The sequence below is a fragment of the Musa acuminata genome, chromosome BXJ2-9 (genome assembly GCF_036884655.1).
Source record: "Musa acuminata AAA Group cultivar baxijiao chromosome BXJ2-9, Cavendish_Baxijiao_AAA, whole genome shotgun sequence".
Taxonomy (NCBI): domain Eukaryota; kingdom Viridiplantae; phylum Streptophyta; class Magnoliopsida; order Zingiberales; family Musaceae; genus Musa; species Musa acuminata.
In genome coordinates, this window is record NC_088346.1 from 7279262 (window position 1) to 7302463 (window position 23202).

The 23202-nt window shown below is 37.1% G+C and overlaps 3 protein-coding genes across 11 annotated transcripts; 1 reads left to right on the forward strand and 2 right to left on the reverse strand.

Annotated features, from left to right (window-relative positions):
- Nucleotides 1-194: 194 nt before the first annotated feature.
- On the forward strand, nucleotides 195-5579 carry LOC103997579 (protein WVD2-like 3). 8 transcript variants are annotated; one of them, XM_065127403.1, is made up of 7 exons: nucleotides 207-330; nucleotides 508-692; nucleotides 1426-1580; nucleotides 1661-1760; nucleotides 1842-1913; nucleotides 4117-4227; nucleotides 5101-5579. In XM_065127403.1, exons 3-7 carry the CDS (start codon nucleotides 1519-1521, stop codon nucleotides 5374-5376), a joined length of 621 nt encoding a protein of 206 aa, XP_064983475.1. In that variant the 5' UTR covers nucleotides 207-330; nucleotides 508-692; nucleotides 1426-1518; the 3' UTR covers nucleotides 5377-5579. The 8 variants fall into 8 exon arrangements, with proteins under 8 accessions (XP_018686977.2, XP_009417120.3, XP_064983475.1 ...); XM_065127402.1 differs by having other exon boundaries at nucleotides 1495-1580; XM_065127404.1 differs by having other exon boundaries at nucleotides 1495-1580; nucleotides 5125-5579.
- Nucleotides 5580-5862: 283 nt separating this feature from the next.
- LOC135623033 (GRF-interacting factor 1-like) lies at nucleotides 5863-12392 on the reverse strand. 2 transcript variants are annotated; one of them, XM_065125508.1, is made up of 4 exons: nucleotides 12137-12392; nucleotides 9454-9530; nucleotides 8374-8452; nucleotides 5863-6604 (listed from the first exon to the last, which is right to left on the reverse strand). In XM_065125508.1, the coding sequence occupies exons 1-4, from the start codon at nucleotides 12218-12220 to the stop codon at nucleotides 6197-6199; spliced, it is 648 nt and encodes a 215-aa protein (XP_064981580.1). In that variant the 5' UTR covers nucleotides 12221-12392; the 3' UTR covers nucleotides 5863-6196. The 2 variants fall into 2 exon arrangements, with proteins under 2 accessions (XP_064981580.1, XP_064981581.1); XM_065125509.1 differs by having other exon boundaries at nucleotides 5863-6601; nucleotides 12137-12388.
- Nucleotides 12393-15914: 3522 nt separating this feature from the next.
- LOC135622911 (endoplasmic reticulum oxidoreductin-1-like) lies at nucleotides 15915-22218 on the reverse strand. The gene is made up of 10 exons (XM_065125244.1): nucleotides 21936-22218; nucleotides 21649-21780; nucleotides 19347-19602; nucleotides 19122-19232; nucleotides 18633-18751; nucleotides 18435-18539; nucleotides 17311-17513; nucleotides 17109-17232; nucleotides 16385-16559; nucleotides 15915-16261 (listed from the first exon to the last, which is right to left on the reverse strand). The coding sequence occupies exons 1-9, from the start codon at nucleotides 22089-22091 to the stop codon at nucleotides 16413-16415; spliced, it is 1353 nt and encodes a 450-aa protein (XP_064981316.1). The 5' UTR covers nucleotides 22092-22218; the 3' UTR covers nucleotides 15915-16261; nucleotides 16385-16412.
- Nucleotides 22219-23202: the final 984 nt, after the last annotated feature.

A 23202-nucleotide genomic window follows, 5' to 3' on the forward strand; every position in this document is an offset into this window, starting at 1 on the left:
TTCTGGGTTGGCATAAAGGCGTGGGAAAGCATTGTTGAGTGTGTCCGGTTTTTTGGCGGACTATACGGGGGTCCCATCACCGACGCCCCGTGCAGGTAACCTTACCATCCCCGACATGACGAGGGGCCCGCGTTACCTGCGAACGACTCGAACGCAACGACTCGCGAGATTTGGATCGCGTCGCCGTTAGCTGACGGCGTCATGAATTAAGGCCGCGATAAATAAGTTCACAGAGCTCGGCGTCCCCCGCCCCTCCTGAGAGGAGACGAGGGCGGAGACGGAGGAGGAAGGGGAAGGATCAGGACGACCTAACGAACGCGAGAGTCCAAGGCAATGTTTCCTTTCCTTTCCTTTTTTCTCGTTTGGGGTTTGACTTTTTTCTTGTTCTGAATCGAATGCTTGAGGGGTCCAAACACAGAGGATGATCAGCTAACGCTTAGGATCTCGCGTTTGTTGTTGGGATTTTATCTAATTTCTACTCTATTGAGCCTTTTCTGATCTTTGCAGGATCGGCATTTTGAGATCGTGGGCTAATGCGGTTTCTGCTTCCGCGCCAAATGGTTTTGATGCATTTTTTGGGTGCTGATTTAAATGGTTGAAGATAATGTTTTCTTTTCCTTCCACTTCTCTGGCTTTGGTATTCTGTTGTTCGTGCCCTCATTAAAGAAGTGCTCCTTTTTGGGTCTAATAGGGTGAGCAGTTTGCGCATTGCTTCTATCTCAAGAGAATGGATGAATGCGTCGTCACTTACGCTTGATTCTTTCCTATGTTTGTCTCTTTCTCGCAGTTTCAATTAGTTTGTGATCATGTGTTGCGTCATAACCCTCAGGAGCTTTATTTGCGTAAATGCTGTCCTCCATTGCTGATGTTTATTTCTTGTTCTACGAAGATTTTTCTTTAATAATCAGATCCTCTGATTGGTCTGATCTTTTTTGTCAGATGAACTATTATAGAAGAAGAAAATGCTAAATTTTATGGAGTTCCGAGGCATGAAAGTGAAAAGAAAACGATTCAGTAAATCATCATCTTGATGAATTATATGAAAAAAAATGATTTTTTTAAGATTTAATGCCTGCTCGTTTGAAATTCATGGAATTTGCATACATCTTATTTGTGGTTTGTTCCCTACTAAGCAGTTCACAAGATGGTTTTATATATTTGGCATGTTCTATCTGGCTTCTATGGTCTGATCCTGTTGATGACATGTTGCACCTTGATTTTGCTCTGATGAATTCCTTTTTATCTTTTGGAAGCCTTGTATTTTTATCTACTCGCAATCGTTGGTTTGAAACGTTTAAAAAGAAAAGAACTTTTCATGGTGCACATTGCATAAACCTTTGAATGATTTTAGAAGGATCGCAAATATGATATCTATTTTTTAATAATTGGTGAGTGTGCTTGAGAGAATTTTATTTTCTGTTTGAGGTGTACTTTGGACAACCTGAAGATTGGTGTATCTAGGAAATATTCATGGTGGTTTGAAATGTATCGCAGTATAACTCGCCTCTCACATCTAGGATGCCTTTGCAACCTGATAACTCAATGCCCCTGGATAACGAGGATTCTTACTCTGTTGCTTCGTATCCTTCATCTACTTTTATTTCTTATTATGTCTATCTTCATATGGTCCCATGTTAGATTATCCTTAACTATTTCATAGTACTGCACTATCCATAAGAACTTTCAAAGGCGGGACAACTGTGGCAACTGCTACTGCCCCTGCTTTCCGATGCAGTGAGCGTGCAGAAAAGCGGAAGGAGGTATTATCTCTGTCTGTCAAATGCAATTTGTCAACATCTTAATCTGCTGAATTTAATCCCTTCTTTTTCTCTTGTGCTTAGTTCTACTTTAAATTAGAACAGAAGCACCAGGCTCTGGAAGCTGAGAAAATCCAGTCTGAAGCTAGACTAAGGGTATGTTTCTGGCTTCTATCGATCTCCTCAGTAATGGTACAGGACAAGTTAATCTTTGTGGTATCATGTCCATCTCAGAATATGTTTAACATGGATTTACTTGGATATGTAAAAACAGAGCATTAATTATTACAAACTAAAAAATAATTATGAAATAAATACTAAAGCTGGATTTTAGTTGATACAACGCTTTGTTATTGGGGATTATCCCATATACCATTGTAATATTTCAGGCTAATTATAATGTTCTTGTTGTGGTTGTGCAGATTCCCTTTTCTTTTCTTTTCTTTTTTCAAAAAAACCGATTTACATTACTTGTATTTTTCACAAGAGTACCGTGCTGTGGTTTCTTTATATTCTATCCCCCTGTTTCCATTGACTGCATTTCGGTCTTTTGCATTCCAGGATTGGCATAAGTACATTGCAATGTCTTCTATAATTGGACTTTGCAGCATTATACAAACACTTTGCGCTAATGGTTGTCTGCAGCAATGCCAGCTGCTTTTTCACATTTTTGTATTGGCGAAAGATCATGTTTAGAGCTCATCAGCCACGCTCTGTTATTAATGCCATCATCATTTTGTGGTTGTCAGCTCATTATTATACATTTATTTTATGTTTTGCGAACACCTCACGTAGTTTGGGCATTACAGTTCATATTTTTCACAAATTATTATTTAGAGTCATTTGATTTCCTCTGCCAGTAGTATAAGAAGTCTAATGTAATACTTCTATAAACATACTAGTTGATCACTTGTGCAAATTTTCATAAAATTATAGGAAATTATTAGATATTCCTGTAAGAACCAATATTTACGTTTCTGATATACAAAATTAGCCTTTCCTATAAACCATACAGATGAGTTATGAGAAGGTCCTAACTATATGAAAATGATAAATAAACTTGTTTAAACTTTCTCCAGTATTAACTTGACAAGTCTTGCATGATGCTCCAAGAAGCATGCTAATTGATCACTTGTACAATTCAAAATTAGATACTTACTGTAAAGAACTAGAATCTATTTCTCTGATCTACAGAACTTGTTGCCACTGCTATTAACTATACAAATGATTTCTTTGACCTCTCCTTCTCTTCATCGCAAAATAAAACCCACATTTTTATTCTGCATATGTACCCTATATTCTGTTTTTGAAGCAGAACATCTATATCATTGAGCAAATATCTTTGCAGCATGGCTCGACCGTAGCTCACCTGCTTGGCACTTGAGTAATTGATTTATCACAAGTTTTTTGTAGTGAGATGAAGTCAATGACTCAATGATACACAACCAGTCCTCGTAAATTTTATTTTCGTGGTTGCTCAACTTTTGGCTTATGCTTGATGCCTGATACAGTAACATTAGTTTATAATCCTTACAAGCCACGTAACTGATTCATGCATCTATTTCCAATCAGTCATGTTATTAAAATGCAATATGCTTAATGTGAATAAAACAAAAATGTAAACCCATCATATATCCATGCCCCGAAAATAATGCTTGGTGATTCTCTTATTTGTCTTAGATTGTCAAGAAAAAATCAGTGACATTGTTGAATAATATAATTCACCTTGAGAAAAAAAACACATTAGTATGTTCATATTGGAACTGCTTTTGTGACATTTTGACTAGTGTCTATCAATTTTTAATGATGGTGATTCCCACAATATGTAAATTTGGATAAGCTGTATCAGTGTTGAGGCAGTTGACAGCCATACTAGCGGAGTATGCTTTTAGATTAAATAGGTTGTTCTGGGAAAGTCAACTTGATGAGGCTTCATAACATGTGTAGGGGCTTAGTGGACCAGAGCAAAGAGGCAAAGTTGATGTGGAACACTTTTCGAAGTTTTGAGAAAGAAAATATTTAATTTTAAATTAAGAGGTTTATCCAAATAAAATCTTGACTATTATAACTGCTAGAACTTTTTCATGTTGTCCGTTCTTCATATCATAGTAAATTGATTTTGTTTGAATCCCCCACCTACTCATGAATTTTATCTTTGTTTTATGGAAGATTATTTTTAGAAAAGCATATGTATGTCGTCTTATACTTGTGTTAGAACCAGAATATTTTTCATAGGTTTGTGAATTTAAAATGATTCTCCTTCAAGACATTTTTGTGAATAACTCCTAGTCTAAAAAAAGGCTTATGGAAAATGCCTGGTTTGGTTTCTGCTAAAATTTAAACTTCCTACGTTTTCTAGGAAGAGCAAGAGGCAGCTCTGAGAAAACTAAGGAAGAGCTTGATCTTTAAAGCAAACCCAATGCCTAGCTTCTACCGTGAGGGTCCTCCGCCTAAGATTGAACTAAAGAAGGTATTTACCCTAAGTTTGCACTTAATGCACTTGTAATTCAACTTTTCTAGTAAACCAAAATTGGTAAAAGGCATGGATGGTACTCAGATGCTAAGTGTTTCAATGAAAATTTTCATTTTGCTAGTGACTGAAGTTCAGCAAATATTTTTTGCAATTTTATATTGTTCAGGTTAATTTCATTGCTTATGAGACATAACATTTTATCTGAGCGGAACTAAGCAGTTGTTTTGTGTATTTATTATAAATAACGTGTGTCAGGAGTGCTTTATTAATTACTTAAAGTTTCATACTCAATGATGCATGTCTTGCAAATGATGAACAAGTTATATGCTTTGCTGCCTTAGATTTACCATTTAAGCATAATTACACATGCACATAGAAAAAACAACTATAGTTGAGAAGAATGTTTCCTTGCGGATTAACTTGTGTTAAAATTTTTTTCAAGTTATTCATTCAATTTACAAGAATTAGATGTTTCACGTAAAGTTCCTAGCAAAATGAATCTTTCTTGTAGTCATCTCTTTAGTGAACATACTTTCTTTTAGATGGTTCTTATGCTGTTTTTAGTTGCAAATAATTATCTTATATTGTAGTGATTCCAAGATACGGACGCAACAAGAAGGGGAAAATTTGTAGGTCCTAACTTAAAAGAAAAGGTAGTTGAATGTGGTGATTGCTACTCAATATATTCTCCAAGTAAAACTTTTAGTGCATCTCTTCTTCTTTCATCATGCATAAAGCATTGTATTCCAAGGTCCTCAACTTCTCATCCAACCATTTTTGTTGCCTGGCCGGTGGCTGAAGTCCCTTCCAATTGATTGCTCTCTTATGCTTAAATTATTACTTATACGTGCTTGCTTCTGCATTAGTTAGGCCAATCTTCTTTTTGTACAAAAGGTACCTCCTACTCGTGCAAAATCACCTAATCTCACTCGAAGAAAAAGCTATGGTGACGCTAAGACAACCGAAGAGGATAACTGCAATGGAGGATGTGGACGGTTTCATCGTCACAGTCTGGGTACCAACAGGGAAGCCACAAAAAAGTTGCAGAACAGTCCGGAGAACATAAAGGGCAAAGAAGGGCTCAAATCCAAGTCTCTTGCAGTTGCAACAAATCGGGCAAGTGCCGGAGTCACTGTGCAGATGTGAAATGTGCGTTTACATGCTTCTAAGCGTAACTTTAGCCTTGCAACTGAGTCGACGGTTTGTTTTTGCTTACTGATATCTGGTGCTGTAAATTCTCTAACGTGTACACATGATGTGATTTTGTTTGACTTGCTACTGTCTTTCTGGTTATGATAATTTATGAGAACCATGAATTCTGAGTTCACAAAGCTTCAACTCTTTGAATCTTTAAATGATACCATTTGCTGAGTGTTTCCTTGACTTTGTCTAATTAGTCACCCATTTATCTGCTGAGCTCAATCAAGAAATGTTGCAGCATAAATGTTCAAGTTTCTGATGAGTTTATCTTCTGATCTTTTGCAGATCTTTTCATGCTTTATGAACACTACCCATATTCATGTGAACTATAGGAGCCAGACTTTTCATCCGCTCTTCATGAGAGATGAAATGACCTGTTTCATCACATAATCAAAATGCAAGATCTTCACCCCGACAAAAACAATAACAACCTCATTCCAGTCACAAACACTTGAATTAAAACCAAACTAAGATGCCGAATAGCCGAAAGCACAACACAGAGAATAAATACTCTTAACCTACAAGCACAACAGTGGTATCAGTACAAAGTCTTTAAGCAAAACACCTACAACCTGCTTACCCTACTAATCTTTCCTCAAACTGGACAAACAGAAAAATCTGATGGGAGTGCACCTCATCAGAATCAATACCCACCACTACAGCATTCATAACTCGATGTTTACTTGGAGGTTCCAACATGAAGATTTTCAGGTCATCCGAAGCCTTGTACCAACCTGAAGTTGTTGATTGACACTAGCACGGCTACTCACTGGTTTGCTTCCTCTTCTGAGCCCTTTGAGTACAGAGGCTCTGCGCCATCTCCACTTTGCCTTCCTGGATTGCCTCCACGTCCTTCTGCGGATGATGCATTCCCAGCTTCTTGCTTCACCAAGTTGCTGCGGCCAAAGTCGGAGAATACTCCAGCTGCCAGCATCCCATTACCTCCGATGCTGGCCTCACCATGGAGCACGTTGAATCCGCTGTTCCCTCCGGAGCCCACTCCAAGCTGACCGTGCAGTGCTGCTTGCTGCTGCTGCTGCAAGGTCGACATCGGTGACTGGGCATACAGCATGGAGGATCGAGCAGCCAGAAGGGACTGAGGAGTCATGGGCTGTGCTTGCTGGTGTGGGATATAACGAGGGCCTGATTGCATGACGGTATTGGGTGGAAACTGCTGATGGTAAATAAATATGATGAGGCATGAAAATTGCACTGATCTAAAATCAGGAGCTTCGTGAAGTTGTCTTCACAAAGTTCCAAAATGGTTTTCATCATCTTAACCTGACATTTGGAAATGCCACGTAGCTTATAATTTAGAAGGTGAAAAAGACTTTCCAAAAGATTCACCCTTGTGAAGGACTTGTGCAGGAAATTATAATTTAGACCATTGCTAACTTATTTTACTTTTAGAGTTCTTACTTTTGCATTTGACAAAGATATACTAGCAGCCATTTTGAATATTTGGTGTCAGAAGTAGATCTTCCCATCAACTAAAATGTTTATCCACTTATCTATTTCTCTCCACAGAAGAGCCCACAGTGTTTACGTGATATATGGCTTTGAAGCAACATTAAAAAAAAAACAAGGTAAGGAAAAAAAAGTTGAAAATTTACATGACAAAAAATATTTGACTTTCTTGGTCGGATGTCTAGCCTGTTTGAAAGTGGCCTCACCTGTTCCACAGTCAATAGTGGGAGTTCATTCAAACATGATAAAGTGGGGAACTTAATATTCTTCTTTTATATAACCTTCCATCATATTGCACTTTGCTCATTTAGATGCATAACCCAACTTGTCTTCATATAGATCACACTAAGATGAAAGATGATGTTTAGCACCCAAAAACAAAAAGAACATGTCTTCCTAGACCAGATCATGATTTTCATAACTTCCTTTTCCGGATGCTTTCTGAATAAAGGTCTTATATTAATGAATCTCTTTCATTTTGCACTTCAAAACAAAGAAATCATGGAACTACTACAGTTGCGCCCTTAACAAACTAAAGCCTGACTACTCTTTGGCTGCTTAGTCTCATGTCTCGTGTTTAATTGATCTACCAGGAAGGAAAACCCATGTAGGACAGAGATACATTGTCCAGTGAACCATACCAAATCTAAGTGGCCTTTGAATTTCATTGTGATGGAAGTGGAACCTCTATTTATTGCAAGTTTATACTAAAAAAAAGTTTACAATGTTCTATTTTAAATCTAACATGGACCTTCCTCTAAAAAAAATAACAGTTTACAAAAATATAATTTAAATTAAATGAAAGGCCAGTAAGTTATTAGGTAATTTAGTAAGTTTGAACTAAAAAACACTCGAAAAAAAAACCATCTGGGAATAATAATACAAACAGTACATTCGTATGGTTAGATAACTGAGGACAGTACATTCATATCGTACCAACATAAAATGGTGTTTCCATGTATAACAGTACAGATCTGCATAGACATGTTCAGGAGCATAGGCATGACACAATTTGGTATAAGCAGCACATGTGGAACTTAACAATTGCTGAACCTGTGATTATACATAGTGCTTGACATATATAAATGGAAACTGCAAAGTATAGGGGAAGAGAACTATTCAATTCGACAAATTAATGGTTTTAAATAATACCACCAACCGAGTTGCTTTCTTTAAAAGAAACATGAGGATCAAAAGTGAACCAGATCACATCAAAAACTAAATATGAATTGTTAGCCAAATTGGACTATATCTATCAAATTTTGTGGTTCAAGAAATGGTTTATTCAAGAATTGAGAAAGTATATGGTAGAAAATCATTCTGCAAATGAAAAACTCAGGGATGATCCTAATGCACATTAACCAGTTGAATACAAAACCAACAATCTCATCAGAATTCTCATGGTTGTTATTTTCATGTATACACGATGAGTTGGAAAGAAGATTTCGGGAATAAAGTGTTGGAAATGATGCACACCTGAGCAAGGGTCGGAACTTGTTGACTATCTGCAATGGCAGCAAGGTACATGAGATTCCTCTGAAGCTTAGCTTGATTCCTGTAATAGAAATGGAGCATAAAATATGATTTACATATGTGCAAATAAGATTTATTTTCAAAACACAAGGAATATCACTTAACCATAAATGATCACCATCAACTTCCTGCATATTTCATGAGAATTTTGAAAAAAATCTAAGCTTCTATATTTAAGTAATCCCGGTACTTCCACTTCTCCCATTCCCTAATGTCAAATGCAGTCCAAATAATTCCAAATTGTACTCCACTTTATCCTCTGTTAGTACATCATAGAGACCATTGTGTATATCAAGGTTTAAAACCATTCTATATACAGGAATATAAATGCAATATAACAGAAAGGAGTATAATTTGCACACACTACAAGAAAAGTAAACACACACAGTATTCACCATGCATTAAACCAATATATTGGATCTGATAGAAGCATGACTATCCAACTATAGAGAAAATAATTAAAGGATTGAAAGGGACCAAGAAATTGTAATACATGGTACTGATTCTTAGTACATGCCCTGAGGTGTTAGTTGAACCTGATAATGTTACAGGAAAAAAATTTGATCTTTCATCTCACAAAGCAGAAGCAGTTTTTTATCTTATTTTGGCCATCTCAAAAGTAATATTTGTCCTTCACTTGTATACTGTTCAGTATGCAAGTCTGCTTAATTAATATCCATACATAAAATGCTGCAAGTCTGCTTATTTTCTTAACTAAATAGTGAGAAAGCATAATAGTAGCAAAGTGTTACTTCATTTTATCTATTGTCAATGAACCATAAGTTCATAGAAATTTAAATGTATCCACATTGTCATGTGGAAAAAGTAGTTAAGCACAAAACGGAACATAAAAAATACTATTGATAATACAAGTCTATTTCATAATATTTCCTTTCCAATGGCATGCACATCTCTACCTATTGGCATATCATGGGATGTAAGTATCAACCTGAATCACATATATCTACTAAAACATATCACGATAATCATTGATGTTGCATATTCATCAGATAATGGACTTACTCAGCACATTCATCAGCTTTTCCTGCATTTTGATTGTCCAGAATAGCCAAAATCAACTGCTTATTCTCATCCAAATACTGCAGTATAAAAAGGCAAATAGCAAGTCAAGATTTAGATGAAATTCATTCCACAAATTCAATAAAAATCTGTACAATTCAATGTTCTTACTGTCGGTGGACTCTGTCAAGGGTAATATTGACCAAGACAGCTAAGTGAGAAAGACTATTATAATTAGTGAAAGGACGTAGAAGAAAAATATTACAAAAATTCAAGCCAAATATGATAAGGAACTAGCTAGGTTGATAATTAAGCTCAAAAGCAAAACCAAGATTAAAGGAATTGGGCCCATAGCCCCACTTATTTATAAGAGGTTTCATAAGTTCCAATCTAATATGAAGGTAATGGCCCTTATTTTTCTATTTAACCAAATATTATCTCTCAAAAGCTATGAAAAACATAGGCTGTGAGGAATTAGTAAATAGAGGTTGTTGAGTTAGCTGAATTAACTAATAGATCATTGACAATTAAGGTAAGTACATTCATGCATTTAAGATAATTTAGGTGATCATTTAGTATGATTATGTATATATATATATATATATATATATATATATATATATATATGTATACATATATATATATATATATATGTATACATACATACATACATACATACATACATATGTCTGAGACGACAGCCTAATGCATGGGTCATGGAGTGCATCTTACATTTTACTTTTCATGCAAGATATATACACCTACATGATTTATATATATGATATAATTTATTGTTCATTTTACTATAACTACAGGTCACAGTTTGTTGATGGATAGCTATGATAAGTTCAAGACATAGGTGCCAAGTTGATTGAGTTCCTCCATGTTAACATGGAAGAAGAGAGGCAACATGTCAACTTCAATATTTATGTATTTGCATTTCAACAATATGTATGAATAGCAAGTTGATCCATTAGCTCATGATAATTGAATGTAAGTATATATATATATATATATATATATATAATTAACCATAAAAGTTAAATATTCTATTATGGTATAATGATAAGACTAATTATTATATAAGATGTTTTCTTTAAGATTTAAATGATGTATCAAGTAACCAGTTTTAGTCGACATCTTAGTCACCAGCCTCATTGTCATCCCTAACATAAGAAAAAGTATAATAGAATTTATGCTTCACATACAAAGCAGACATCAAACAAGGAATATGTAACTATCAGAACAAGATCTTTGACACTACATTGCCACACCATGTCTCCAACTTACTCTAGTAGATCAAAAGGGTGATGATATAAAAAATCTATAATATTTATGAGATATTTACAACAGGCTAAAAGGCAACTAGACGATCATCAAAATTGAAGTTAATAGACAACTAGAGAACAAGAAGCTGGATTGTAACCCTAGCAAACAAATACTTCAGCTTACATAGCGCTAACAGAGATATGGAGAAGACAAAATTGTAGTTTATCAATCATGTTTCTAATGGAGGATCTTGACTTAATAAACCATCAAGCATATTGTGGATCAAAATGATAAATCTACAAAAAAATTGAACGATCAATGGAAGCTCGACAGTGAGATTTATTGATACAAAGTCTTAACCAAGTTGACAGACAAGTGAAATGGGAAAATAAAGAAAAGAAAATAGCATAGCATGATGAACCACCAAACTTCATGAAATAAGAACCCCACAAAACTACACGAATCCATTGAACAGTGAAACAACCAAAAGCATACATGTCACATACAATTAAAGAAGGAAGCCCATCTTGCCCACCAACGAACTACTAAATCCCAACTTACAAAGACATAGCTCTAATGGTACACTATTTTCCTCGAATAAAGCAATCCAAGCCCCCCTGAACCAAACAAAGAACTCAACACCATCTTACACAAATGGCATTAATCAGCTTAAAAATTTACAAGATCAAAAAGACCAACCAATGAACCAAAAAAAGGAAAAAGAAACCTGCATAAAATTTCACCAAAAGAAAGAAAATAAAAAGAAAAGCAACCCATCCAAATTCTGCCACCAAAAAGCCTGAGCAAGGAAAAAGAAACTAGTCTTCAAAAGGACCAGCAGAACACAAACTTGGTTGCCTAAAAATCAATCCAAGATTGAGATGCATCAAAACAAGAACGCTTAGCCAAGCAACCTAGAAGAAGAGAGAACCATTCCCCTGTTAACAATCAAAGACCCGACTTTCAGGTCAAATTTTGCTCAAAACACCACGTATTTCCGTTTAAAAATGCACCAGAACAGATGTTTTTCACCAAGCTACCATAAACAGTCATACCATTTTCTGAGTGGAACATTAAAGCACCAAACTTGTTTCCCAAAAGCAGGCCAAGAAATTAAAAAAAGGATCCATCTTTCAAAAGAATCACAATACAATACAAGAGCCTAAACAAACAACCAATAAGACTAGACACCCATTTCCCACCAAACCCTCGAAGAACCACGGCCCCAACATGAAAAGTATGAAACGGGGAGCAGGGAAAACCAACAGCCTACACAAAAGACAACACCAAAAAGACCATTCATCCAATGCAACCTCACACTAGCCACAAGCAACAAGAACAAGGACTACATTAACATTCATTGCATTACAAAACTGAACGAGTGGATTCCGAAGGAGGGGCGGGTGAAAAGGGCGACCTGCTGGATGATATCAGTGGTGACTTGGTTCGGGGAGGCATAGGCTGCCATCATGGGCTGCATCTGCATGAGGTGCTGCTGCATCTCTCAAGCCCGCACCCTGCCCTGCAGAAGACACACCCACACCCAGGCTACTCTGGTTTTGATTATCTAATGTGCAAGAGACAAGGATCAAGAAATGAGAGGGGGAAGGTGGTGTTCTCGGGCTTTGCGTTTTCTTGGAGGCTTTCCTCCGCTCCTCTCTCTCTCTCTCTCTCTCTCTCTCTGTGTAGTTGCTGTCAAGAGTTCCACTCACCGCCCAATTCGAGCCCCCTTATTTACTTTATGCCCCTCACAAATTGCAATATTCTTCTTTAAGTACTAAATTGCATATATATGTAGGTATCAGATTTTACATATCCATCCTTCCAAATTTTGGAAATAGCATAGTTTGCCTCTTCATATTTTACTATGACATACTATCCTATCATATATTTGGATATTATTTATATATATATAATATAAATAATATATATATATCCCTTCAAGTACATAAATCTCCACTTTCTGCATCCAAGTAAACTCAGATTAACCATTGCAAACCATGGTTACCAATGAGATTAAAATTATTTAAAATTTAAAATAAAAAAATGCTATTCGTTGTTCCATGAAATATTACTTAATTTTAGAAGATTTTATGCAATGTTTTAAAAGATTTTAGAATCAATTCTAACCAAAATTAGCTACAATATTATACTATTAAGTTTTTATGTTTTGGAGGAATACATATAAGTGCTCCAAAAACCTCATCATTCAATAAGATCATGCGTCAGATTTTTGCACGAATCATGAAGCTTGACAGGAGGAATCCCGCTTCTACAGGGGTCTATATGCAATTCTAGAAAGTAGAGGGCGTTTTTGTAGTTGGGGCGACCGAGGGAAGAAGAGTGGGGAAAGATGGGAGGTGAGATTACCGACGGTGGCAAGATCCTCCAGATAGATGCCCTCCGGTCACGTGCCAGGCAGGTGAGGGCTGGGGGTCGGAAGTCTTTCGGACCATTTGGGTTTGCTGTCGGACCCGGCCGGACCGCCCGGTCCGGCCTTGCTTTGATTGATTCCACCCATTAATGCACCGAGTCGCAGAGGTGTGTTTGGATGCAGTGGCTATCTCACCACAGTAATGCTGCCATCTTGAATTGTATGTCTCTCACAGTTCAAGAACAAGAACCGCACACCCTGTTCTTGTTTTGTGCCTTGAATCTTTCCTTGGACATGGTATCTCCTTTTCCTGCAACAAATGTTGGGTTCTCAACCTCATCCTCTTGTCTTAATCATCACATTGTTTGGAGTGATGTAAGATGGGAGTGGATGATGATCAGCACCACAAGATGTGGAGGAGGAACTCCCCTGAAATGAACTATGATGTCATGCAGTGAGAATAGTTAGAAGGATTTCTCATGATGTATTTGCCAACAATTTATGACTGATTTCACCTTCCAAAAGAACAAGAACACTGATACATCAAAGGGATCATACACAAACACATGACAGGCAGATGGTGGCCTAGACATGGTGCTTTAAATGGAATTTCCAAGTGGAGCTTTGTGTCACACCGGTCAAAACAACTGGTCTCCTTGCATTGCTTTGCATGTCACCCTCACGTGAATCAAACAGGGATGTGAAAGTGAAAGATGAGGCAGGGAAAGTAAAAGAGCTGCCAGATGTTGTTGGCATAAGGAGGGAATGGCATCTTTTACCTCTGTGAGCAGAAAGCAACATCTGCCTACAACTGTGACATGTCCTCTCTCTGTAATTTGACTCTCTTCGGTTCTTATACTTCTTGTGACTGCACCCTCACCTTCTCACGAGAACCAACAGATGATGCACTGCCCTGTTTATGGTAAAGCTTAATTGACAAGTTAGTAATATTCAATAGCTTGATATATGACATACATGTTTTGCATTCACCTCAAGGCTCAATTAGAACTATTCTGCAATTTACATTGGAGAAAGGATTCCAATTTCTCCAAATAAAATGATATTGTTGATCACACTATTAGGCTACAGCATGCAACCAGCAGAGCACATGAAATCAGACTGCTTCCTGTTTCTAAACAGTGCCAATAATTTGATCGTCTACAATACCAATATGACTGTTTGGCACAAAAGAAAGCCTGTGATAATGTTATCCTTTTGTTGGCAGAGTATCTGAATATGAAATTGATCATTATTCTATACTTGTCTGGTGAATGACTTTGCCATTCACATACACATAACAGACCGTGCAAAATGCAACAGAAATGACATTAAATGGGATATATCAGAAAGGCAAAATCAACCTCATACAGTCACATGAAGTTTATTTTCCAGTGCAGAATACCAAAAGCTGAAACAAGAACATCTTTCTTGATAAAGGAAGTGAGTTGTATGCAGGGCAGTTTTACTTGGATTACATATATCCCAACTATGCAATGGACAGATAGCTGTCTGACAACTGTAACTTCCCATGGTGTGCCATTAAGTTTCCTGGAAGCCAACTTCTGGGTCATAAATATAACACTCTTCCTGTGTTTGAGAATGGTCAGCATCATCAGTGCAGGTCCAGGTACCAAGTTGGGAAACTTAATTGTCTTCCATCCCACGGTGCAACAGCACTTTCATCGATGGGGGGAGTCCATTCATTTTGAGACAAACAAAGAGTTCATTTCCTCCTTGCTTCCTTCATGACTGCAAGAGTAACAACTCTGACCTGACCACATTTCTCTCTGAAAACAAGAACAGCTGGAGAGGTCAAATACATGGAGAAAAATGGACTCTATTTCCCATCCTCTCTGTTCATCTAGCTACTCCTTCATTCAAGCATCTGGTCTTGGAAAATTAGCATGAGTGAATCCATGCCCATTTTCCCCCCCTTCACTCCTTGACAATCTCACTTTTTGTCACCTATATATGGTTAATCAATGTTTCATGCATGAAAAAGCTGTCAAAATCATATAGCTCAAATACTGTTCATCCTCAGCACAAGCATAAGAAACATTCAGATAATCTGAAATCTTTTGCTCTGATGGAACAGGAAGACAAGTTGGATAATATTTGGTTATGTGATGGTTGTATGCCTATCTGTATGAATGTGAAATTGTATTCCAGTACCTGTCTTAACTTCAACTAAAGGAAGGCTGGGGTGTGGCCTTTCAACTTTCCTAGTATATATTCATGCTTACCCAAGTGATTGACAGAATTAAGCTTAATTATATATACATCAACAATACGGGCTGGGCTAGACCTTTTGCAAATTGACTTTAGGATATGGACACCAAAGTTCGACAAATAGTGACGCTTACACTAAGCATGATTTTAGGATAAGATTGAGCTTGGTCCATTCACCTTGCTCTCTAGACTCAAACATGAAGGGTAATTCCAGAATGGAGTCCAGCAATATTACTTTTAACCAAGAGAGCAGGCTGTAGCATCACTTCATTGCTTATTTGCAATTTAGGTTGTAAAAGTTTGAATGCATGGGTTGATCCTTCTCAAACCTGCAAGTCTTGTGTCTGAAGCTATCACAAGATAAATCTTAGAAACTTAAGATTGCTATCGAGTTTAGCTATTGTGGAGAAATCTTTATATATTGGTGTGTTGGATTTGGTACCGATCAAAGACTTCCTTTTGTAACCATGAAAGTTGAATTTAGCTATTCAAATCATCTCAAGGTAAACGTTTAGCAGTGGAAACATCACTACTAAACCCTTTTACTCATCTAAACCCAACTTGAAACAGAAAATGGCAATTCCCAAAAAAATCATGCAAAGAATAATCATGTATGGTGTGCAATCAGCAATATCTCAATTATACAGGAATTGCTCTTTGTAGGTTTAGAAACATATAGAAATGATATATTTCAGCAAGTAATTTGTAACAATTAGTTTGTATGCAGCATAAGCACTTCAACTTAGCTGGTGAATACATCTGAAGCTTGGCAGCAATATTGTTCTTAGTTGAGATGCCTCGGTCTTGAATGCTAGCACTCAGCCTTGTATGGAAAATTTTTACGTCTTCGTTTCTTTCAATGCCATGAAGTCCTTGATCTCCCCATATTACCTCAGAATTGATTGGTAGGGTGCTCAGCATCACTACCACTGCAATGCTCTAAATGTATAGCATTCATAGAAATAACATAATAAGCATTCTCCAATTTAAAAGTGAAGATAAGATTGAGTTCCAGCCCAATGCAATCTTTCGTATGGACAGTAGGGGATAAAGAAATCTTACTACAAGAATTCTTGGTTATTGTCGCCCGCTAGCTACTCTTGCTGGTATATGAAGAAATCTTTTTCTCCATGATTCTCTCAACATATGGCCCCTTCTCATGGACAAATTTAACAGATTCCGAAAGCCTATTTAAAAGGTTTGCCAAAGCAATAACTTCATTTCGATGAAGCTGGAGCTGAAAGAACAAGAAGGAGCTGTCATCAATGTGGCCTATGCATTTTGAATCATTCCTTAAAAGTAATCATTATACAAAAAATACTAAATCCAAAAGACCTAAGAAAAAGACTAAAAAATTAATAAAAAGATAATATTCTGTATCAAATTAAGACTTTTAAGTTGTTTAATATTGCCCATTCCATGGAATTTGGTGCTTTAGCACCAGAATACATTTTTTTCCTCTGTTTGCATCAAAGAACTAACTCCGAAGTTTCTTTTTATTTTGAAAACCACATAATCATGTACTCCTTAACATTCATCAAAGTAACAAACAACATAGCTGACCTATTTTTGTCTCTGCAATCATAGTTTATAAAAATGGCATGGAAAATCAGAAGCAAGCCACATTTAGATAATGAAGAGGGACAAATCTGGAGCTTGATGTCTCATATCCTATTTGCTATGTCATAACTGATGAGTCAAAAAACCAACATTAATCCCAAATTTGCTTACAACTGAATATAAGCATTATCCTAGTGCATAACCAATAGATATGAAAAAGGCATACCTGCTGATTAATGAGGTTATCATTATCCACAGAAAACAGAATCTTTAAAGCTGTGCCGAGACCAAGAACCTGAAGCTTTCCCCAAAGGCGGCATTTCTCACATCCAACACAATCCATCAATGCACTGCAATTGATCATGGACACGGTAAGTTTGTCGGTTTCAGTTTTTAGAGTCATGATATATCAGGTTTAAGATTTAAACCTAATGTTTCTGAACTGCCGCTGAATCTGTTGCTTTAGTTCAGGTCCACTTTCACCTTGCCATAGTTTAGCCTCATCAAATGGTAGTGGGCAAACAATTTGTAATTGGGGGTTGTAGACCAGTTGCCTCACTAATGATTGTGTTTTAAGGTCTTCTTCCATGTTGCCTGTGTTATATTCAGCCTGTTCTAGATAATCTGCAGCCTTGAGACATAAAGAAGAAGAATGCTGTTGGATAGATGCACAAATGAAGCATAGAAGCCTAAAATGTGTGAACTTTATAAGTAGCAGAAAACTAATAGATGCCAGAAATAGACTCTTGTGCACCCGCACCAATATCAACAGATTAGCAACATACAGAAGCACAGTTCAGTTGCGTATCACAAAATTTAAACAATGAAACAAACAGTGCCAATGTAGTTCTCGCCAATTTGGGTAAAGTTGATCCATGACAAAACTATGGGTTCCAAACTCTAGTAGACATGAAAAAAGAAGTCAAGAAGAAGGTATTCTTATAGGTAGGAGTATGAAAAGCAAAAAGATAAAGTTTAATTTAGTGAAAAATAATCATACATCATTACATCTAAACTAGGATAAAAAAGTACCAAACCTTGTAGTAAATAAAACATTCAAAATTTTAAAGGAAAATTCGTTATTAGTAAATAAAACATATAGGTATTAAGGAAAAAAGCTCTCCGACATTCTACAACGGTGATTCATCCTTTAATCACTTTGTTCCGAATTGTACTTTGTTCCTTGTTGAACATATAAGGGATACTCTTGTCTTGTAATACCACACCATGGATTACAATTGTAATTTTTCAAAAAAGAAGTGGAGATCAAAGCATTTCATGTTGATAAATATAATAGAGTACAAACAGGGTAATATTTTTTAGTTTTTAATAACTGCTATATCTGTAGATGACATGTTTAAATCCAAATTTAGAGAGAATGACAAACAAAAATTATGGCTAGATCCAGTGAGGAACAAAAAAGAAAAGAGACCTTTAAGGAAACTGCAATAATCATGTTAAATTAAAGTAAAATTATAGGCACTAACTGCAAAGTGTTTAGTGCATTCTTAGAAAAGGGAGGGGAGCAAACTGCAACATGCAAGCAAATTACCTTTGTCACTGCCCGAAGAACAAACAGGAAGGTGAAGTATAAGTTTCTCACACGTTCTGGGTGTCTTAATACACGATCATACAACAACTCAAGATTTTCACCCCACTGCAGTCATCAAGGAAAATATATAAGTGTCACCAAAAACTATAAAATAGTTCATACCTAAAACCAACATAAATATGACTGAGATTGAAATACCAAGTTGTCGGTTTCATCAAGAAGATAGTCAGAAGCTATGTGAATTGAGATGGAGGAATGCAATCCTGAAATCAACTTGTACAAGACTCTTTTCTCCTGGCAGAATTCTCCAGATGGATCTGAAAAAATGAGCATGCACCATAAGAACATCAACAGCTTACACTGCCATAGTAGCCTTGCAAGCATGAAATGCTTAGTTATGACAATTGCAAAATCATAAACAAGAAGTATGATGTAACTATGATACTGATGATCAAGGCCATGTAAGAATTCAAACAGAGACTCACTTTCACATGTGAAACTACTTGCGAACAAATATACTAAAAACAGTCAGGTAAAATTATTAGGTAGGAAAGGTAACTCATCACAAACCAGATGAAGCTAATAGGAATTAGGCATGTAAGCATATATAATGTGCAGCAGAAGTTGGTCACACAGAAAAAAATGCAACTACATCAAGCTTAGAAAGTTACTCTGCATTGAGCTAACCTTTTGGGCAATTTTCTGCATAAATGGCTTCCCATATCCGCCTGGCCGAAGGACCAGCGTAGCCAGTGTAGCGTTCAGGATTTAGCTGAAGGTTAACATATGTCATCTCAGCTGCACCAATAAACATGTAAGTAATTAATGAAGATATCAATGATCAGTCAAAAACTACAGCAACGAGAATCACTCAGAAACTAAACGAGGCATCAACCATGCTAGTTGTCCTACCATTATCAGTCTCATCATCATAGGTCCATGGATTGTCAACTTCAATCCACCCTCTGAAAACTTTAGTATCTAGTGTGCGATCAACAGTAGCCTGTGGTTTTCCTTCTTGACATTTTAGATCATCAGCAGAAAGTCCATGAAAAGGTTTCTTGAAAGGTTCTGGAAACTCGCTTTCTGGACACTCACAGACACTGCAATCCCGAAGACGGCACATGCCATCATCAGGCCAGAATGGGCAATCGCACCATAACTTGACCTTCCAAGACACAGCAAAGATATAGATCAACTACATGTAGCTAAAATTATAACTGAAATAAGCACAAAGAAGACACATTTTTTAGTTGGCATATTGCATCATTTATTCAAATAGAATCAGATGTTTGAGAAAATTTGTCCAGCAATGCTTGACAAGTATTGGAAAAATATTGCCATCTGAGATGATCTTGCAAACTGATATGAGAGTCAATATAGTCAAACAGAGAAATGGATAAGATGCCAAGCACTGAAGACAAGTATTCATGCAGGCATCTCAATCAAGCCAATATAATAATAAAATACAACAAAAGAAAACAGCCTATGTCTCCAACAACTAAAATATTTGTGCTTAATCATTTCAAATGATCTTTCCGGACAAATAGGAGACTAAAAACAAATATAACAACATTACAACATCAATCAAATTTAACTGTGTTTATGCTGTCTCATTGTAACCTTGCAAAAGTCTATTATGCCATTCATAAAAGAAAGCATACACTTTTCTAACCTTCTAAAAGATCTAATGATCTGAGACAGAAAACTCAGACTACAAAAGCCACAAAAAAACAGTATCTCCAGAAAATTGGCATCATGACCTAGCTCTTCTATCATCATATACACTTTATTTGTTACGTGTGATATTAGCAGGAAAATATTATATACACCAAAGAGTGTAAGATATAAAAGTAATGGGAACCTCAACAGATGTAAAAACTTATTAGCAGACATCAAACTCCATCTATGCTACTAGGTTCTAGGATGATGGCACATGCCAATAATGTATGAAGCACATGGGGAGAAGAACAAGAAATAAATTCAAAGATATATACAGCAATAGGTGATGTGGAAGATCAATTACAGTAAACATAAATGAAGATTGCATTTGGGTCTGAATGCACCATGGTGAGCAAATAAGAATATTTTCTTCAGTGCTCCAAAAGTGTCACATATTCAACATCAGCCAAGATGTCAGATAAAAATTTTGCAATGCTGATCTGCCTTCGGAACTGGCAGTTAATATAGCTAGCATTATTTGTCTTTCACAACAAAAGAATATTCAACTTAAGAACCAACCAACCTTATTGTAGATACGGGAACGATATAACTTCTTGTGAATGTCTAAAAGACCGACATGATTGACTTGAAAGCACCAGAATTTTTGGATGATACAAAAATAAAACACAGAAAAAGGAATTTGAACAACGTACAGTTTCACTTCCATGCCTGTTTGATATATGTTGACTAAGAAGGGCATGCCTTCTAGTTAGACCAATACAAAGAGCAAAAAATGGTGAATCATGGCCCCAGACTAGCCCAAACCTACAAGAGACTCGGACGACAGGGAAATGGTTTTTGAACGTCAGCTTTGTAATAATCTATTTCGGACATTCCCTTCCTCTCCAAGGAATCAATTCTGTGTATTAGTTATCTCACTTTATCAGTGGAATTCTCTTTAAAATGATACTGGAATATCATCATCCTCATAAATATCCAGACAAACACACAGAAAAGAGGTGAGGAAAAAAAGAAAGAGAGAGAGAGACAGAGAAAGACACACACACAGAGAGAGAGAAGGGTGGCAAAGTGGGATAGAGAAAGGGAAGGGGGTTTGTCTCTATCTTGTCATGTACTATCTACTTATCTTGATTGTCCTAACGACATGAAAAAATCATAAACCGGTAATAAAGACATTACCAATTCTATATAAAATGAAAAAGATCAAGAATATTTCTTTAACAGAAGATAAGCTCAGATAAAAATTCAGCACCTCCCTCTTTCTAGTACAATTAAGTTCACAATTTTTTTTCTTTCATCTGGTTGAGTACTTCAAAATCATATTATTGAATCAATCAATTCTTAAGAACGACGGATGTAACACAACGACGAAAAATACCAGAAATCAAGTTTCTCCCACATACATGTATCAATCAACTTCTAATCAAGAACCCCTCGGTGACTTCATACCCAAATGCAAATTGTAAAAGAAGTGAGACCAAGACGGAATAAACAGTAACCACAAGGTGCATCAAAGCTACCAGCCAGTTACCCTAAAATATCGAAAGAATGGGGTAGTGACAAGCTCCTGTAGTATGGGATGCAACACTTCCTTGTTAAGAGCATCCACGGTTTCGTACTCACAACAACAATCTTCCACGATGCCTGTGTACTTCCTCGAACCCTGAGAAAAATAATTCACACTTCGACTCATTGCTTAACACAAAAAATCGAACTAATCAAATTCGTAAGTCCGGATCACCAAGACTCCGTCTCGCATCAATTTCCAAGGAGAAACGGCATCAAGAACGGTTATAAGGGACACAGAGGAAAGCTTACGGTGCACGGGCAAAGCTTGTTGGTGATCCCGAAAAGAGGGCTCTTAGGGGAATTCCTGGAGGTCGCAGCGGTGGCGAGGAGGACGGCAATCAGCGCCCCCACGGCCCAGCTCCACCGCCTCCTCCTCGGACCGACTTCACCGGCGCTCTCCATCATCAAGAAACCCTAGAATGCGCACCCGAGCTCTGAAGATCCTCCGAATCGGGTGGGAAAGCGCAAACGTTCGTGAATCCTCCGCCGAGGGTTTTCGATTTTGACGCCGAAGTGGAAGTTTCCGAACGTACCGCGGTGGTCGACCGCAACCCATCGTTAACGGTGCGTCAAAAGAAAACGGCGGTTGCCGTCTGACCTCCGCGGTCGAAGGCGAATACTTTTTGTACCTGCCTCATCGAAACCCGACGACCCACCCGCTACTGAACACGTGGGACCCCCTCTTGCTCTCCAATCGTTATATTTTCCGTGGGGTGCGTACAGAGCAAGCGGGAAGAGAAATCGTTGTTTTTCTTAGGAACAATAATAATAATAATAATAATAAGCCATGTCTCGCCAATAGAGCGGTGCCACATCAGGATATTTGACGTGGCTCGGTGTGAGTGGACTAACGACGCGTGCGCCAACATCAGTGACGGCTACGGAGAATTCTCGCCCACACGTCCGAGGTGCCGAGCCACGTTGACCGCTCCCGTGTCTCCGCCGAGCGACAACACACGGTACAAAGCCCTCCTATTGCTGGCAGGGACTGGGCCCATGGCTGACCACCAATGAGAGGCAACGCTTATGTGAATGATCGTATTTTCTTTTTAACTAAAAAAGAAATGATCCTTCCAGATAGGAAAGGCCAATCAAAATAATTAGGCAAATGAATCCTTCCAATCCTCAATAGGGGTGAAAAACAATAGAGACATATTCCACCCATTCAAATCAGTAAACACAGATTCAATAAACTCAAAAACAATAGTAAACAAGCTGAAACTGTTAATATTAATAAAAATATACCCATGACAAGTCTCATTCCAAAAAATATGTACTTAGCTCATTGCCAATACATTTTTTTGAAGCCACCATGAATATCACTCAACAACTAAAATTTAACAAGAATCAAACACTAAGCACAAATAAATTTCCTAACCATCCTAATTTGGAACCTTCCACTTAACCTTTTATATGAAACAGGGTAGGCCAATGCCCCCTTTGCATTGCTTTATACAAACTACACAATTGCTTCCTGATCATTCTCCCCTTCTGATACAATCTACACAATGGCAAG